A 20,212-nucleotide genomic window follows, 5' to 3' on the forward strand; every position below is an offset into this window, starting at 1 on the left:
CACGTCCTGGAAAGACGCTCGCTTCAAGGTGAAACTTCGCAAAGCGTCACAAGATGAGAGGACGACCGAACCCCGAGAGCGGCGAAACGGAAGGTTGGAGGGAAGTCAGGAACGGCTCCGATAACGCAGACACACGGTTACAGTGTGAACACGCACAAAACGTCATGGTATATAGAAGGGAGCATACAGCGTCCGCTGACAGTGGTGTACGGGCAGGAGGAATTCAGGAGGCTGGGAGAGCGGCTGCCCGGGGACCCAGGGCACCCCCACATGCTGCGGGTAATAGGCACTCTGTCACCACTGGCTGCAGGAGAAAAGAACGCCAATAGTACCGCCATCATACAAAGAATGTAACCACTGCGCCAATAGTACCGCCATCATACAAAGAGAATGTAACCACTGCGCCAATAGTACAGCCATCATACAAAGAGAAGGTAACCACTGCGCCAATAGTACCGCCATCATACAAAGAATGTAGCCACTGCGCCAATAGAACAGCCATCATACAAAAAAAATGTAGCGTCTGCGCCAATAGTACTGCCATCATACAAAAGATTGTAGCCACTGCGCCAATAGTACAGCCATCATAGAAAGAATGTAGCCACTGCGCCAATAATACCATCATACAAAGAGAATGTAGCCACTGCGCCAATAGTACAGCCACCAAAGAATGTAGCCACTGCGCCAATAGTACAGCCATCATACAAAGAATGTAGCCACTGCGCCAATAGTACAGCCATCATACAAAGAATGTAGCCACTACGCCAATAGTACCGCCATCATACAGAGAACGTAACCATTGCTCCGGTAGTATCACCATCATATGCAGAGAATATAACAACTGCGCCAATAGCTCCGCCATCATAAGCAGAGAACGTAACCACTGCACCCGTATCGTAATCATATGCAGAGATCCTAACCACTGTGACAACAGTACCACCATCATACGCAAAGAACGTAACCAGCGCACCAATCGTATCGCCATCACACGCAGAGAATGTAACCACAGCACCAACAGTACCGCCATCTTACACACCAGAACCAGAGAGGAGCCCACACCACTATACACAGGCAGGGGTCCGGAAACATGGCTGCCACCAGCAACCACGGCATGTCCTCAGATGGTATCACACATAACCGGCTTAGATACAGTGCACATCACAATATCATACGAGATGGGGTTAGATACACAGCTCAGCACAGTATCACACAGGATAGGATTAGATACATGGCTCAGCAGACAGTATCACACAGGATAGGATTAGATACATGGCTCAGCAGACAGTATCACACAGGATAGGATTAGATACATGGCTCAGCAGTTCTCAGTACTAGTAGGATGTGCGACAGATTCACCCTGTGTGCTCCAGGTTGTGTGCGGTGCAGGCCCGGCTCCTGCTTGCTGACGTGCTCCACTGCTGCAGGCGCCTCTGTCACACACATGGTTCGGATTATCTTACAATGCTGGTATGCGTCTCTATGGAGACAGAAGACTCTGAAATATGGGGGGTGCAGATATTCGCTCCTTCCCCCTCAGCCTGGAGTCTAAGAAGCCATTTATGAGCACAGCAAACAGGATCTTGTTCCCCTTCCTCATTAACCTCTTCAGTGCCAGGCAGGAAGCTTTATGGCCTTCAGTGCCTGGTCTACGATTACCAGCCTCACTGCCCAGGAACCACAAATCCCAGAATAAGATATAATCAAGGCCCAGGACTAATCACTCATTCCTGTCACTTCTATCCACTTTGTGTTTACCCTGACTCATCCAAGCACTAGGGGCTGCATCACTGCTCATCTGGGGACCCCTGATTCCTGCAAGTCAGCAGCAAGCAAAGTGTGTCACCTCCACAGTGTGCAGTCACTGTGTACATACATTACATTACTGGTCCTGAGTTACATCCTGTATTATACCCCAGAGCTGCACTCACTATTCTGCTGGTGCAGTCACTGTGTACATACATTACATTACTGGTCCTGAGTTACATCCTGTATTATACCCCAGAGCTGCACTCACTATTCTGCTGGTGCAGTCCCTGTGTACATACATTACATTACTGATCCTGAGTTACATCCTGTATTATACTCCAGAGCTGCACTCACTATTCTGCTGGTGCAGTCACTGTGTACATACATTACATTACTGGTCCTGAGTTACATCCTGTATTATACCCCAGAGCTGCACTCACTATTCTGCTGGTGCAGTCCCTGTGTACATACATTACTGATCCTGAGTTACATCCTGTATTATACTCCAGAGCTGCACTCACTATTCTGCTGGTGCAGTCACTGTGTACATACATTACATTACTGGTCCTGAGTTACATCCTGTATTATACCCCAGAGCTGCACTCACTATTCTGCTGGTGCAGTCCCTGTGTACATACATTACATTACTGATCCTGAGTTACATCCTGTATTATACTCCAGAGCTGCACTCACTATTCTGCTGGTGCAGTCACTGTGTACATACATTACTGATCCTGAGTTACATCCTGTATTATACTCCAGAGCTGCACTCACTATTTTGCTGGTGCAGTCACTGTGTACATAAATTACATTACTGATCCTGAGTTACATCCTGTATTATACTCCAGAGCTGCACTCACTATTCTGCTGGTGCAGTCATTGTGTACATACATTACATTACTGATCCTGAGTTACATCCTGTATTATACTCCAGAGCTGCACTCTAAGGCTACTTTCACACTAGCGTCGGCCCGACGTACCGACGCATACTGTGCAAGCGCCGCACAACGGGGGCAGCAGATGCATTTTTCCAGCGCATCCGCTGCCCCATTGTGAGTTGCGGGGAGGTGGGGGCGGAGTTCCAGCCGCGCATACACGGTCGGGAATGGCGGACAACGCATCAAAAAACGTTACATGTAACGTTTTTTGCTGCCGACGGTCCGCCACAACACGGCGCAACTGTCACACGACGGTTGCGACGTGTGGCAAAGCGTCGCTAATGTTAGTCAATGGAGAAAAAAACGCATCCTGCAAGCAATTTTGCAGGATGCGTTTTTTTCTCCTATACGACAGTGCACGACGCAAGTGTGAAAGTAGCCTAAGTTGGTGAAGTCACCAGACACTGAACAAGCAGGGGATCCTGGGGGATTTCTGCCCTCCACTCTGTGTCCAGTGGTGCATGTTCTTCGGAGGAGGATTGGTATGAAAAAAATCTCTCATTTCACCATGTAATGAGGTTTCCACATGTCGCCCGTGTCTTCAGCACCAGTCGCCTAATTCCTCATCCCCGCCATCCCCCGGCAGAGGTCAGTTCCCCTGCAGCCGCTGGGAGAAATCTGCAGGACATTGATCCGCCACTTCAATCTCCAAACTGGATTGTTTCACTTACTGGAGCGAAATCGTTGCATTACGAGCGGAACAAAAGCGAGGAGCCGCCTAATGCCGTAATCTCATTGCAAATCCTTTCGCCCGGTGCCGTCCTTTTAGCCCTGAAATTGCAATCCTCTTTCAGTAATCACAGCGCTAATTGGTGCCGGCAAAGTGGCGTTTGTGAGCGCATAGCAACAGATTTCCGCTGTGCGAGGACGGAGATCGATGTTTTCAGTCCAGCAGATATCGCAGAATTAAGACAGAACACTACAATGCCAGATTCAGAGAGAATGGCTTATCTAGCTATTCCATAAGGTGGTCATAGGTCAGAGAATCTGCGGCCATTTAATTACAGCCACAGATGGAAAACACAGGGGCGGAAAAAGTGCGCATATACTGCGGCTTACTGTCACAAAGACCTCGACTGCCCAGAGGCTTTCCCCTCACCATACTTTATGCTGCAGGTCTGTTCTATTAGGACACACCAATGACCAGTGGCTCCAGCTCAGCGGCACTGTACATTGGAGTTTATGGTAGTCTGAATGTTTTGCTCTTCCATTCTCCATACTTTACACTGCAGGTGGATTTATTCAGGACAAGGTTACGATCAGTGGCTTTAGCTCAGCGGTATCATACATTGTAGTCTAAAGCCGTATGAAATCTTCTATCTTTACAGAGGATTGTTATTCTGTCTTGCCTCACCCCTATGACCCTAGGAGCCCCAAAAACCACTCGCCAAGGGTCCACAAAAAACACTTGGCAAGGAGGTGGGGTAGCGAGAGCCCAAAGATCCTCAGCTGTGAGGTCAGGTAGCGAAACCCCAAAGATCCTCCGCCAGGGGAGGGGTCAAGTAGCAAGGCACCAAAGACCTTCAGCAAGGGTGTCGAGTAGCGGGGCCCCAAAGACCCTCAGCAAGGGTGCGCCGAGTAGCGGGGCCCCAAAGACCCTCAGCAAGGGTGCGTCGAGTAGCGGGGTCCCAAAGACCCTCAGCAAGGGTGCGTCGAGTAGCGGGGTCCCAAAGACCCTCAGCAAGGGTGTCGAGTAGCGGGGTCCCAAAGACCCTCAGCAAGGGTGTCGAGTAGCGGGGTCCCAAAGACCCTCAGCAAGGGTGTCGAGTAGCGGGGTCCCAAAGACCCTCAGCAAGGGTGTCGAGTAGCGGGGTCCCAAAGACCCTCAGCAAGGGTGTCGAGTAGCGGGGTCCCAAAGACCCTCAGCAAGGGTGTCGAGTAGCGGGGTCCCAAAGAACCTCAGCAAGGGTGTCGAGTAGCGGGGTCCCAAAGACCCTCAGCAAGGGTGTCGAGTAGCGGGGTCCCAAAGACCCTCAGCAAGGGTGTCGAGTAGCGGGGTCCCAAAGACCCTCAGCAAGGGTGTCGAGTAGCGGGGCCCCAAAGACCCTCAGCAAGGGTGCGCCGAGTAGCGGGGCCCCAAAGACCCTCAGCAAGGGTGCGTCGAGTAGCGGGGTCCCAAAGACCCTCAGCAAGGGTGCGTCGAGTAGCGGGGTCCCAAAGACCCTCAGCAAGGGTGTCGAGTAGCGGGGTCCCAAAGACCCTCAGCAAGGGTGTCGAGTAGCGGGGTCCCAAAGACCCTCAGCAAGGGTGTCGAGTAGCGGGGTCCCAAAGACCCTCAGCAAGGGTGTCGAGTAGCGGGGTCCCAAAGACCCTCAGCAAGGGTGTCGAGTAGCGGGGTCCCAAAGACCCTCAGCAAGGGTGTCGAGTAGCGGGGTCCCAAAGAACCTCAGCAAGGGTGTCGAGTAGCGGGGTCCCAAAGACCCTCAGCAAGGGTGTCGAGTAGCGGGGTCCCAAAGACCCTCAGCAAGGGTGTCGAGTAACATAGTAACATAGTTAGTAAGGCCGAAAAAAGACATTTGTCCATCCAGTTCAGCCTATATTCCATCATAATAAATCCCCAGATCTACGTCCTTCTACAGAACCTAATTGTATGATACAATATTGTTCTGCTCCAGGAAGACATCCAGGCCTCTCTTGAACCCCCCGACTGAGTTCGCCATCACCACCTCCTCAGGCAAGCAATTCCAGATTCTCACTGCCCTAACAGTAAAGAATCCTCTTCTATGTTGGTGGAAAAACCTTCTCTCCTCCAGACGCAAAGAATGCCCCCTTGTGCCCGTCACCTTCCTTGGTATAAACAGATCCTCAGCGAGATATTTGTATTGTCCCCTTATATACTTATACATGGTTATTAGATCGCCCCTCAGTCGTCTTTTTTCTAGACTAAATAATCCTAATTTCGCTAATCTATCTGGGTATTGTAGTTCTCCCATCCCCTTTATTAATTTTGTTGCCCTCCTTTGTACTCTCTCTAGTTCCATTATATCCTTCCTGAGCACCGGTGCCCAAAACTGGACACAGTACTCCATGTGCGGTCTAACTAGCGGGGTCCCAAAGACCCTCAGCAAGGGTGTCGAGTAGCGGGGTCCCAAAGACCCTCAGCAAGGGTGTCGAGTAGCGGGGTCCCAAAGACCCTCAGCAAGGGTGTCGAGTAGCGGGGCCCCAAAGACCCTCAGCAATGGTGTCGAGTAGCGGGGCTCCGAAGACCCTCAGCAAGGGTGTCAAGTAGCGGAGCCCCAAAAACCCTCGGCAAGGGGGATATTGTGGACACTAAAGTAGGGGCAGATTGCGCCAGTTACGATATCAAATGCACAAGTGCTTCCTGCAGCCAATCTCTGGTCTCAGCTATGATGCTTTCACATCTATGTTAAGTGCCCGATAACCAAAGTGATTGTCTGCAGCGGTCACATGGATGAACATGACATCATGACTGCAGTAACCAAAGATCAGTGGGGACCGTGGAAGTGGCAGCAATGGAGACATGAATGAGTCCTGAGTATTTTTATTTTAGCACTTTTCCTGGCGTACTAATTATTTAAATTCCTATAAACCCCTTTAAGCTGCGTATTTGCCTCAGAATAACATGGGGGCCAGAGTCCGTGACCTATTCACAGAACACCAGCGGACTACAAGTACCATGACCCCCTGAGGAGAGGAGCCCTGTACAGTTTTGTTTGCCGCCTCCTAGAGGTGGAATAATAAATTGCATGCCAGAGAATAATAGACGTACTGGAACGTGTGCGGTGGCGCTCATCTTGCCGGCGGCAGGGGGAGGGGACTTTCCTATATTTCTGCTTCCCGAGCACTTTGTCCCGGGCTTTGTGCGAATCCTCGTTCTGACGTTTCCTCCTGAAGCTATCTGACCTCAAGTTGTCATTTTGGATATTTCATGCAGTCGATGACTTTCACAAAAAAAAAAAAAAAAAAAAAGACAAAACCAGGTAGCGAGGATGTGGCGCGAACTGTAGCCGCTGCGTGGGGTTCGCGGTTGCCATGGTAACCGTGTAGTTATACGTGCTAATGGTATGTTCTTTTGCCAGGCAACAGTCTCGTGATGCAACTTGCACCTGTCTCCGCTATGTGTTGCTATAGCGACGCTCCAGTTGCTATGGCTACCATCACGCTAATCGCCTTGCGAGGGCAGACTTTCGGCAGTCTTTCCCTGCAGCCCAGCTGTTCGGAGCGTCTCTCGGTGAGGATGGATTGTCTGGGCATGTGATGGAACGCTCCTCAGCGGACCAGACACCAGAAAACTTCATTAGAGCTTCTTGGAGGGGGGGGGGGGGGGGAGGGGAAAAAAAAAAAAAAAAAAAAAAAGGGGGCCGACGTACAAACGGCACGCAGCAAACAGTTGTGCAACGCCGGCTCATTGTATCCATAGCGCGGAATGTCACGTACTAGAGAATATCACATCTTATGGATCAAGTCATCCCCAATTTCTCAGTAGTAGTGTCAGGACTGGAGACTACTGTAGCAAACCCTCAGCTGTGTCAATGGAGAAATCAATAGAAAAATCTAGCTTCTCTTTTAACCCCTTCTTGTCACGCAATGTGATCTTCATGCTAAGTCACGAGTCAATGGGGGGGGGTGCAAGGAGCGGGTCCGGCTCCATACGAGGCAGTCTGTGTCATACAGGTGACATCCATCTGCTACAGCCGGGATCAGAGACAACTCTGACCCTCGTAAACCCCTTAGGTGCCGCATCCCTTAATGACGTTGGCATCTAAGTGGTTAAGCAATGCAGGATGCCGATGCGTTCTCATGGCAGCTGGGGGCCTAATAATTGCCCCCCTTCTTAGGGCGGGATCACACATGCGAGAAACACGTCCGTGTCTCGCATGTGAAATCCAAGCTCTGGCGCCGGCACTTCGGAGTGGAGCGTGCGGCTCCATGTGTTGCTATGCGGCCGCACGTTCCGCTCTGGAGTGCCGGCGCCACAGCTTGGATTTCACATGCGAGACACGGACGTGTTTCTCGCATGTGTGATCCCAGCCTAAGAAGGGGGGCAATTATTAGGCCCCCAGCTGCCATGAGAACGCATCGGCCTTAAAAGTAGATACTGAGCTGGAGCATAAAAATCACTTCCATAAACACTAAATGGAACCATGGTGCTCCTCCTAAAGCCCCCATGCTCCCTCCTGGCTGGGGTCTTGCAGCACATAAGTCCCTTATTCAAGCAATCACACAAAGATTTCCTGAAAACCCCTTTAAAGACCAGAATATCCCTTTAAAGTAACATCCACAGCAGATTCTATTCTAGCCTCCACTACCTGCTGTAAATTAAAATAAATGATGCAAACATCAGGTTCTTTTTGAAAAAGTTTGCGATCTCACTTGAATATGCGCACCATTTTTAATACAATTTTGAGAAACCGCAGGAAAACAATGAAGCAGGATTGCACCATGTGAACATTCCCCAAAGCAAAAACTTTTTTTTTTTTTTTTTTTAAATATATACATTAGGAATACCGAGGAGCTCAAAAGAAAGAAATGGCAACACTCTGCATCCTAAATACTGGCTGATAACAGTAAACAATAACGAACAAAAGGTCACAAAATGACCTGCAGGCGAGGAGACGGGATGATGATGTGGAGTGGAGAAGTGGTGACGAGGCCGGGCCTGTGACAGTCCGGGGCAGGAGCAGTCTGTGACGCCATCGCTGTTGTGGTTTCAATGAATGAACAAACACGGTGTAACCATAACGAGCCGCCCGTTACTTGTACCACGGCAACGCATGGAGACGACTGAACACAAACCTGCGGAGCCGAGGAGACTGCACACAGGAGCTGAGGAAGGAGCAGCGCGGGGTAACGCAGCAGAGGGGCGCAGGTAGGTTACACCCCGGGGGGCACAAAACCAGGAACGGGCCAAAACAACGGGCTAATCAAACGTTCAGTGACTTTCTGATGGACCTGACGGGCTTGTTCACATCAGCATTTTACAGTACCAGGAAAGTGAACAGCTCTCTGCCATCTCCTGCACACGCCGATTCATTTTTCCTTGCAGATCTGAATCATCAGTGCATTCTAGCAGCATATTTTGCTGCTTTTTGCTTTTTAAAGCAAAAAAAGTGACAAAAATTAAGGCATTTTACCCAGTGTTTTTCCTGCCAGCACTCTGGTTGGCAGAAATCTGCCGCAAATACCAAATGTGTGATCACAAGCCTGTGTTTACTGCTCACCACTGTTTGTTACAATGTATTAGGGCAGGCTAGTAGTTTGGAGTCTATGAGAAAGATGCAGAACTTTTCAGTTATTCACATAAAGCTCCCAGAGCATCGATCCAATCGGTGAGAGCGAGGGCAGAATTACAGAGAGCGACGCGCGGGGTTAAAGGGAATACATTATGTTTAATAGGTGGTAGAATGGTCTGTGCACACCGCAGACTGCACTCCAGATCCCCACAATAGGTCGCTCTGCACAAAGACCGCCATAACTCAATAGCACATTGTCATTACACAGGACGATGTGCTACCGAGCATCGGAAATCGACAGCCCATGTGCACTACACCAGTATCGTGAAATTCACGGAAACTGTGCAGGGAACACGCTCCTTAGGACAGAATTCACACAAGCATATACCACAGATACTGAATGTGACAGTGAAAAGGGGGAATCTTTCCTCCGCACAAAAAGGATCTCATAGAAAGAGGAGCAGCCCTTTACAACAGACCTGCTGTTACCACCTTGTGAAGATAGGGGGCTCCACCAGTTACAGGCTTCAGTCTTATGAGATTCAGCAGCGAATTTTGTGCAGGAATCTCACACCCCGAATATAAAGCCACATACAAAGATTAACAAAAGCAGCAACTGCCCCGAGGTCATCTTACCTTTGATAGGACTGAGGAGAGGTGGGGGGTGTGCTGAATACATGGGAGTATGGGTGGTAGGGCGTCTTTTTCAAGGCTTGTATCAAATTCTGCCGGTACTCAGGGTCTATACACCACAAGGATCCTTTACCGATACTCTGCAACCAAGAGAAAAAAAACAAAACAATCAACAATACATATTATACTCCAGAGATGCATTCACTATTCTGCTGGTGCAGTCACTGTGTACATACATTACTGACCCAGAGTTACATCCTGTATTATACTCCAGAGCTGCACTCACTATTCTGCTGGTCCAGTCACGGTGTACATACATTACATTACTGATCCTGAGTTACATCCTGTATTATACCCCAGAGCTGCACTCACTATTCTGCTGGTGCAGTCACTGTGTACATACATTACATTACTGATCCTGAGTTACATCCTGTATTATACCCCAGAGCTGCACTCACTATACTGCTGGTGCAGTCACTGTGTACATACATTACTGACCCAGAGTTACATCCTGTATTATACTCCAGAGCTGCACTCACTATTCTGCTGGTCCAGTCACTGTGTACATACATTACTGATCCCAGAGTTACATCCTGTATTATACCCCAGAGCTGCACTCACTATTCTGCTGGTCCAGTCACTGTGTACATACATTACTGATCCCGAGTTACGTCCTGTATTATACTCCAGAGCTGCACTCACTATTCTGCTGGCCCAGTCACTGTGTACATACATTACATTACTGATCCTGGGTTACATCCTGTATTATACTCCAGAGCTGCACTCACTATTCTGCTGGTCCAGTCACTGTGTACATACATTACTGATCCTGGGTTACATCCTGTATTATACTCCAGAGCTGCACTCACTATTCTGCTGGTCCAGTCACTGTGTACATACATTACTGATCCTGGGTTACATCCTGTATTATACTCCAGAGCTGCACTCACTATTCTGCTGGTGCAGTCACTGTGTGCATATATTACCTTACTGATCCTGAGTTACATCCTGTATTATACTCCCGAGCTGCGCTCACTATTCTGCTGATGCAGTCACTGTATACATACATTACTGATCCTGAGTTACATCCTGTATTATACTCCAGAGCTGCGCTCACTATTCTGCCGGTGCAGTCACTGTGTACATACATTACAGATCCTGAGTTACATCCTGTATTATACTCCAGAGCTGCACTCACTATTCTGCTGATCCAGTCACTGTGTACATACATTACTGATCCCAGAGTTACATCCTGTATTATACCCCAGAGCTGCACTCACTATTCTGCTGGTCCAGTCACTGTGTACATACATTACTGATCCCGAGTTACGTCCTGTATTATACTCCAGAGCTGCACTCACTATTCTGCTGGCCCAGTCACTGTGTACATACATTACATTACTGATCCTGGGTTACATCCTGTATTAAACTCCAGAGCTGCACTCACTATTCTGCTGGTCCAGTCACTGTGTACATACATTACTGATCATGGGTTACATCCTGTATTATACTCCAGAGCTGCACTCACTATTCTGCTGGTCCAGTCACTGTGTACATACATTACTGATCCTGGGTTACATCCTGTATTATACTCCAGAGCTGCACTCACTATTCTGCTGGTGCAGTCACTGTGTGCATATATTACCTTACTGATCCTGAGTTACATCCTGTATTATACTCCCGAGCTGCGCTCACTATTCTGCTGATGCAGTCACTGTATACATACATTACTGATCCTGAGTTACATCCTGTATTATACTCCAGAGCTGCGCTCACTATTCTGCCGGTGCAGTCACTGTGTACATACATTACAGATCCTGAGTTACATCCTGTATTATACTCCAGAGCTGCACTCACTATTCTGCTGATCCAGTCACTGTGTACATACATTACTGATCCCTGGTTACATCCTGTATTATACTCCAGAGCTGCACTCACTATTCTGCTGGTGCAGTCACTGTGTGCATATATTACATTACTGATCCTGAGTTACATCCTGTATTATACTCCAGAGCTGCACTCACTATTCTGCTGGTGCAGTCACTGTGTGCATATATTACATTACTGATCCTGAGTTACATCCTGTATTATACCCCAGAGCTGCACTCATTGTTCTTCTAGTTGTTAACGGATAGTCGGATAAGGGCAGCTAGTTTTTCGTATATACGTCCTAGAAAACAATTCTCCAAAGCTTCCCAAATACTGAAGAAAGGAATGCAGGAAGATTTCAGTTCTGAATCCAGATGAACTGTATGAAGTCCCACTCAAAAAAGAAAAATCCATCTCACAAGCAGGGGCGGATTGTTGGGCTGACATCACCCTCATATGCCCCTTTCCTGGGAAAGCTGAGTGACTACTAATGAGGCCAGTATTACAGCTCTCCACAAATCTAACCTTCCATCTCTGCTGCACCCGTGGACAGTGACACCCACAGGCAGACACGTAGCCCACGCTCCCATCACCACACCACTGATTGTTTGCTGTGAGGCCGCACGCTCCCACTGACCCCTGGGACACAAGTCCTTCAGATAAAGGTTCCACCAAATATTGACTAACACAGACCTGACCCCTGATGTCGCCGCCAACAAACATTGCAAGCCATGTGTGGAGGAAGAAAGCCCCGAGTTCACCCCAGTCATGAGCGTGAGGCACCGTGCACCTCCTACCTCGCTCCGTCCTGCAGACTGCGCCACATCACCGAACAATTCATTTGCAGATCGCTGGTTTTGCTGATGTAAGTAAAACTTCAAAAGAAAGTGACCCAAATATGGGAAAACTCCGGATCATGCAGAATAAATGTAGGTCGTACCCAGCTTCCCACACACCCCGAATGGCAGACGGCTCGGTCTGTACCAGAGTCATTCTATTCTGTCATTATATTCATTCATGAACCAGGAGACGCAGCATGAGCAAAATTATTGGTCAATAAATTCTTGATATCAGCCCCTCTTATAACGCTCCAGTACTGATATAACCTCCAGACATTACACCATATGTGACTGATATCAGCCCCTCTTATAACGCTCCAGTACTGATATAACCTCCAGACATTACACCATATGTGACTGATATCAGCCCCTCTTATAACGCTCCAGTAATGATATAACCCCCAGACATTACACCATCTGACTGATATCAGCCCCTCTTATAATGCTCCAGTACCGATATAACCTCCAGACATTACACCATATGTGACTGATATCAGCCCCTCTTATAATGCTCCAGTACCGATATAACCTCCAGACATTACACCATATGTGACTGATATCAGCCCCTCTTATAATGCTCCAGTACGGATATAACCTCCAGATATTACATCATGTGACTGATATCAGCCCCTCTTATAACACTCCAGTACTGATATAACCTCCAGATATTACATCATGTGACATATCAGCCCCTCTTATAACGCTCCAGTACTGATATAACCTCCAGACATTACACCATATGTGACTGATATCAGCCCCTCTTATAATGCTCCAGTACTGATATAACCTCCAGACATTACACCATGTGACTGATATCAGCCCCTCTTATAATGCTCCAGTACTGATATAACCTCCAGATATTACATCATGTGACATATCAGCCCCTCTTATAACGCTCCAGAACTATTATGAGCTGTAGACTGGCCGTGACGCCCACTTTCCCTCACACTGGTGATTATTCGGGTACCCCGGCTCAGTCTTCGCTCCGCACATGTGTAAGGCGCCATTTCTTGCGCGGACAGCTGCCGGAGTCCGGGAGGAAATCAATAGAGTTTACAGCACTTTGTGGTGATTAATTCCCGCCGTATGACAGCTGGCGTGCGACCCCTGCGCCGGCTCCAGCGTTCCCGTCCGAGGAGAGAGTGCCAGATGCGGGTTTCCTAGCAACAGGTGACGACTGATGAATGGGACGTTTTCAGCAGCAGCAGGGTATCATTCGCAGCGCTGTTGCCCATAGCGACCAGATGGAATTCCAGGATCACGTTCTAGGATTGGTTTAAACAAACAGAACGGCGATAAAAAAGCGAGCGGCAGATACAGCAATGAACTTCGCTGTCATAGGGGGAAAGAGCTGCAGAGTTGCAATGCACTGCCTCGCAGTTTTCACAATCTCTGCTTGCTGGTAGTGAATTGACTGAGATTGCTATTTACACCCAGGAGGTAGACGTCCAGCTCACATATCACATAGCTGCTGACAATCCTCTGAGATACACTCACATCTTGATACATTGTTACTATGTAAAAGTGCTTCTCACTAAATTAGAATATCATCACAAAGTTTATTTATTTCAGTTCTTCAATATAAAAAAAGTGAAACTCATTCTATAGTCATTACAGACAGAGTGATCTATTTCAAGTGTTTATTTCTGTTAATGTTGAGGATTATGGCTTACAGCCAATGAAAACCCAAAAGTCATTGTCTCAGTAAATTAGAATAAATAACAATAAACACCTGCAAAGGCTTCCTAAGCGTATAAAAAGGTCCTTTAGTCTGTTTCAGTAGCTCCACAATCATGGGGAAGACTGCTGACTTGACCGATGTCCAGAAGGCAGTCATTGATACACTCCACAAGGAGGGTAAGCCACAAAAGGTCATTGCTAAAGAAGCTGGCTGTTCACACAGTGCTGTACCCAAGCATATTAATGGAAAGTTGAGTGGAAGAAAAAAGTGTGGTAGAAAAAGGTGCACAAGCAACCGGGACAACTGCAACCTTGAAAGGATTGTTATGAAAAGGCCATTCAAAAATTTGGTGGAGATTGACAAGGAGTGGACTGCTGCTGGAGTCATTGCTTCAAGAGCCACCACACACAGACGTATCCAGGACATGGGCTACAAGTGTTAAATTTCTTGTGTCAAGCCACTCATGACCAATAGACAACGCCAGAAGCGCCTTACCTGGGCCAAGGAGAAAAAGAACTGGACTGTTCTCAGTGGTCCAAGGTGTTTTCAGATTATAGTAAATTTTGCATTTCATTTGGAGATCAAGGTCCCAGAGTCTGGAGGAAGAGTGGAGAGGCCACAATCCAAGCTGCTTGAGGTCTAATGTGAATTTTCCACAATCAGTGATGGTGTGGGAGCCATGTCATCTGCTGGTGTAGGTCCACTGTGTTTTATCAAGACCAAAGTCAGCGCAGCCGTCTATCAGGAAATTTTAGAACACTTCATGCTTCCCTCTGCCGACAAGCTTTTTGGAGCTGAAAATGTCATTCTCCAGCAGGACTTGGCACCTGTCCACACTGCCAAAGTACCAATACCTGGTTTACAAACAACAGTATCACTGTGCTTGATTCGCAGCAAACTCGCCTGACCTTAACCCCATAGAGAATCTATAGGGTATTGTCAAGAGGAAGATGAGAGACACCAGACCCAACAATGCAGACGAGCTGAAGGCTGCTATCAAAGCAACCTGGGCTTCCATAACACCTCAGCAGTGCCACAGGCTGATCGCCTCCATGCCACGCCGCATTGATGCAGTAATTGATGCAAAAGGAGCCCCGACCAAGTATTGAGTGCAGTTACTGGACATACATTTCAGTAGGCCAACATTTCGGATTTTAAAATAATTTTTCAAGCTCGTGTTATAAAGTATTCTAATTTACTGAGATAATGACTTTTGGGTTTTCATTGGCTGTAAGCCATAATCATCAACATTAACAGAAAAAAACATGGGAAATAGATCATTCTGTTTGTAATGACTTTTTGATTATATTCCAATTTTGTGAGAAGCACTTTTATCAATTGCAGGTTCAAAGTATCAGACTGGACTCCAGGCACATTAAAGGGGTATTCCCTCCTCAGACCATCTACCAATGCCTGACAGATGCAGGATTGACCTCTGGCACCAGCAGTTCCCTACAGAACGGCGCTGTTGCATCGTGCAAGGGCAGCAATTTCCATTCACTTCTATGGGAGAATGCCAGTGAGACGGCGGCGCACGAGCTCTGTTCTGGAGGAAGGTGTAGACCCCAGAGGTGTAACATGAATTCACCAGCTACTTATGGCTCATCCTATGGATACATCCCTTTAAATCTCCCCCAATGTTCATACATTTGTTTTAGGTACACCTGCCTGTTTCTGATCCCATCTGCAACGCAGGATCGGGAAGCCATGAATACCCCCCCACAACAGCAAGAATGAGTCCTTGTCAGACCCTTCAATAAGAATCTGAGCCCGGGACACATCCTTCCATGATAAATGATATCACCCTGGAGGACGAGGCACCAGGCGTCTAAAAATAATCCCGACCTCCAACCCAGCGCCTCACAACAAAGACGAGCGGATCAGTTACATCACGTACAGGCGAGCTGGCTGCGCACCCTCACATCCACCCCAGCTCCCAAAAATGGAGTAGATTTAAGGGGACGCACACACAAATCCCAGGATCGACAACTTGTTATAAAGTCTGTCCTGTAGTTTCTACGTTTCTGGGAAAGTTGGCATGCAACCAACATGGCTGCCTCTGCCATCATCCCCTGCTCTTCTAACTTCCCAGATATATAGCGCCAAGTCCCGTACTGCCACCGAGAGACCTCCGTAACCTGCAGATTGGCCACAGGAAGGGGAAACCCTGATATTGGTGACCAGCGCACCAATATGGCGCAGTTACAGGGTCACCCAGCTCTCCCAGACCCCTGATATACAATGGATGAAGGAGTAAATACCTGTGCAGTGGCTAATAAATCTGCCCAACATGAATGGAAGCGGCCATATTGGTTGGCACCCAAATGTTACCGGTCCCTGGCCATCAGCCGCCCCAGAATATAACGTTTGGAGCAGCGGTGGATGGAGTGATGCATCTGTAGGAGCCCATGTCACTGCGGGCTGGCTGTTCCCAGAACGGCGCAGTCACATGACCAGCCGGCGACTACAGATGGAATACTACTAAATAAATGATGATGCTTGTGTTTTCCGAGAGCCGAGGAGCCCTTAATGGAAGAGTCGTTACAGACAGAACATGTGTAAGAGCCGCCAGGAGGGAGGGATCTGTAATCAGAGGCAAAGACATACAACCTCCGCTGCCGCAAGACGTCACGGAGTGGTGCAGAGGAGGCGCACACTGCATGGAGAGAGGTCTGAGGGTCTTGTATGGACCGTCCTGAATAACAGATCTCCCACCAAAACAACAATCACAGGCGGGAGTGTCCGTGTAACAAAAGCAAAGTAACCACGAGGTGCAGCTTTGTCACAGTCACCGCTGCTTTATACCATTACTCCCACAGCAGACATATGGGGGGAGGGTCACACAGCTTTCTACAGACCCCCAAAGGTATAATTATTTGCCCAGGCCAGTGATCATCCTCTTCAGCTACTGGTGTCGTTCTTTACTGCAAAGTTAAACTTCTATACATGAACCAGGAGTCCCAGGATGAACAGTTCCAAATGCTGCTGTGCACGGAAATGGCGTCTACCGCATCATGGTGACTTCCTAGAGGTTTCTATTATTAACCCCCACTGCTGGTGGTACATACAGGGTTAATAGTGACGTGCAGCAATCAGACCCGCTTTGTATACAGGATGGGGGAGGAGCAACAGTGACCATGGCGCCAACAGACGCTCCGTCATCTCATTTGGGGGCACAAGTTTGTTTCGTCTCTTCCACCTACATGGGTGATAATAGTTATGGCCGCCGTATCAGCCACAGAGAGACCAGCTTGGGGGTTGGGGAAAGTAGTCCTCTTACTCCCATTTTCTCGCCTATCGGGGGTGCCTCTTATTTTAGGGCCGGCGCTCCAGTCTCACACAATTGCTTTCTGGTCATGCTTGGCTGTGTAGTCCTACAACATGGCGTCTGTGTGGCGTTTACGTCTGAGTCCCTGCGGTATTACATGGTCCATTTTTAGCACAGAAGCCACTGACTCGACGCAAGAGAAGAAAATAATCACAGCGAGTCGACTGCGAAAATACCCAAAAATAAAACTAACATTTAACATGGCGTCACGTGTCCTCCGCCCCGTCCCCTATATAATAGCTTCGCCACACGAGCCCCGCGCTCGCCTCTCCCTGCACGCACAAACTGCCACATCAGGAACTCTGTCGCTATGGCAACTGGTTACTCTCCCCCATCAACTGTGAGACCGTTGCTATGGAAACACGTATACAAGAGAAAATTCCTCTCTGCAGCGGAGGACCAGATGGCAGCGGATTCGGAAACTCACAGGCAGAAGGGACATTACAGGGTAGGGGGCCAAAAGCTCAGATTACCCACAAGAGCCTGGGACTGAGCAGTGAGCGAACCCCCCAGAGGTTAACGTGACCCCCAAACCTACAATCCTGTCCATATGGGAATAGAACATTGATACAATGTGGCGACACAAAACTGAGGGCCCTGCACCCAGCTTTCCCAGCCCCTGAGAGCAAAGAGACAACAGGGGTGGGAGACTAAAACAAGACTACAACTCTCATCCTTTCCTGCAGCAGACGCCCTGCTGGCCAGTTGGGTTTCTTGTGATTTCTGCAGTGTGGGTCCTGTCCTATATAAATGATTCCCTCCCAGAGGCACCTGATACACGGAGCTCATTCTGCGGGTCTGCGGAGGAAATCGCTTAGGGATCCAATGCGGCCCGCCAGCCGCAGCAACATTGGTACAGGACAGTACCCAAAGTCTCCAGGTGAAAGTTCACGGGAGCCGATGAGCATCACTGTCTCACGGGAAATGCAAGGTATCAAGGGATTACTAGTTCTGCAATCTCCCATTATAGTAACTTTTTATTGAAACCTCTGCCCCATTAAAAGCCCAAAGCAAAAAAAAAACAAAAAACAATTCGGAACATCTGAATGTAATGTGATTAGTGTCGCTGTTCTTTATTGCTCAGAGGCGATTGCACTACAAGCGACACCCCACATTACTGCTGCTAGAATCGATGTCTTCTGGTGACGCGTCTCTCACAGAAATGGATCCAGCGCCTCCTCCAAGGGAGAATATTACCTACGGTACTCCCTGGGAATTGCAGAGGCTCCGACAATCTCCTATTATAGTATTGCTTACCATGCAATTCCAGAAAACTGAAAAAAAAAATGCCTAAAAATATCATAGAAAGTAGCTGCATTATGGGTAATACTCATGTCGTCAATAGCGGACTCTTACTTTTTGCTATGTAATAACACCAAAAACAACTGCCTTCACGCAAGGTCAATAAAAACAAAATAATTTTATTAATCAAACAACAAAACATAAGTAATGTATATATAAAATACAGTGGGAATACACCAAAAGCACAGGAATAGGCGGGCATTTCGGTGCGAAACGCGCGTCGGGTGTTGGTGGGTCCCACAGGTGTGTCCTATTTGGTAACTATATATTTTGTATTACTTATACATTGTTAGGATTTGTTACTACCTTACCGTTTTTTCTGCATTTTCTGTACATGGTCACTTGCACAAGCACTAATTGCGTTAATATGGTTTGGTTGCTACTTATATGATATTACTACTTTGGGGCACATGCCTGGGTTGCCCGCCTATTCCTGTGCTTTTGGTGTATTCCCACTGTATTTTATATATACATTACTTATGTTTTGTTGTTTGATTAATAAAATTATTTTGTTTTTATTGACCTTGCGTGAAGGCAGTTGTTTTTGGTGTTATTAATTTTCTTCCTTCATGGTCTTTCCTTGGTGGATATATTTTGGTGTTGTTAATTTTTGCTATGTAGTGAAATTGCTACATTATGTAATTAACGAGAATGTTTAGTAATTGTCCTATAACCAATGCTATGGCATAAAAGGTCACACTTTCTGCTCCTGGGATGGTTATGGGTGAGACTGACGATTATTGCTTAGAAAACAATTCCCTAGCGTTAGAGAATTGACAGGACTCTGAGGTCCATCTTTTATTGCTCGTAATGCAATTCCCTCAGCACGGTAAGATAACCGAGGGGCAATCGGGGGCCGCCTCTAGCATCACTACCACAAAGGCATCTTACCTGACTTCTGTCCTTATCCACTTTCTTGAAACATTTATTCAAGGACAGGTTGTGCCGCACAGAGTTCTTCCAGCCTGTGGGCGCACTGGCGAAGTAAGGGAAGTGTTCCAGGATCCAATTGTAAATATCCTTTACGGGAAGTCTCTTGGTGGGAGAATCCTCGATCGCCATAAATATGAGACAGCTGAAGGAGTAGGGGGGCTTACAATTGGGGTTCTGCTTAGCATCGTAGGGCATGTCTGACTGGGCGGGGGAGGGCGGGGTGTCGTCATCGATGTCCTGAACGGGACTGACCGACCGTAACACAGAGTCCCCAAAACTCTTCAGCAAGTTTTTGCTCTCGTGAAGCCAGTTCAAATTTGTTAGCTCCTCATCCTCCATGCCGCCTTTCTCCTTATTCGTCTTAACCGGCGGCGGTGAGAAGTCTAAGTCGTCGTCATCGTGGAGCGGGGTGGATAATGTGCTGCTCCGGAAACACTGGCTGGAAACGCTGATACCCGTCCCCTCCGGCTTCTTACTGGGAGGCATCACTGGACCCATTTAGACGAAGTTTCCTGGAAGGAGCAGAAGACGAAAGATATTAGAAATGAGAAAGAAACCATCGCTGCAACCACAGGTGGAGAGGCATTGGTGTGTTAAAGGGGTAGTCCATATTGCCAGCCATTTATGACAGGTGGAGACACTCACAGATCCAGAGAAAGAAAGAGGAGAATCCCCTTCCAAATCCAACCCCCACCCCAGCAATGATCACATGACTGAGAATGCCAGTTCTGCGTCCCCTTCATTCTCCA

At 48.0% G+C, this 20,212-nt stretch overlaps 1 protein-coding gene across 9 annotated transcripts in view; it reads right to left on the reverse strand.

Annotated features, from left to right (window-relative positions):
* Positions 1-20,212, reverse strand: part of FOXN3 (forkhead box N3) — a 163,087-nt gene that overhangs the window by 35,621 nt on the left and 107,254 nt on the right. For all 9 annotated transcript variants that reach the window (XM_069736584.1, XM_069736536.1, XM_069736577.1 and 6 more), the window contains 2 exons: positions 19,422-19,975; positions 9,515-9,651 (listed from right to left, as the gene is read on the reverse strand). In XM_069736584.1, the coding sequence (XP_069592685.1) occupies positions 9,515-9,651; positions 19,422-19,961 (677 nt within the window). In that variant the 5' untranslated portion in view covers positions 19,962-19,975. The remainder of the gene's footprint in view (positions 1-9,514; positions 9,652-19,421; positions 19,976-20,212) is intronic.

The sequence above is a fragment of the Ranitomeya imitator genome, chromosome 1 (genome assembly GCF_032444005.1).
Source record: "Ranitomeya imitator isolate aRanImi1 chromosome 1, aRanImi1.pri, whole genome shotgun sequence".
Classification (NCBI taxonomy): Eukaryota; Metazoa; Chordata; class Amphibia; order Anura; family Dendrobatidae; genus Ranitomeya; species Ranitomeya imitator.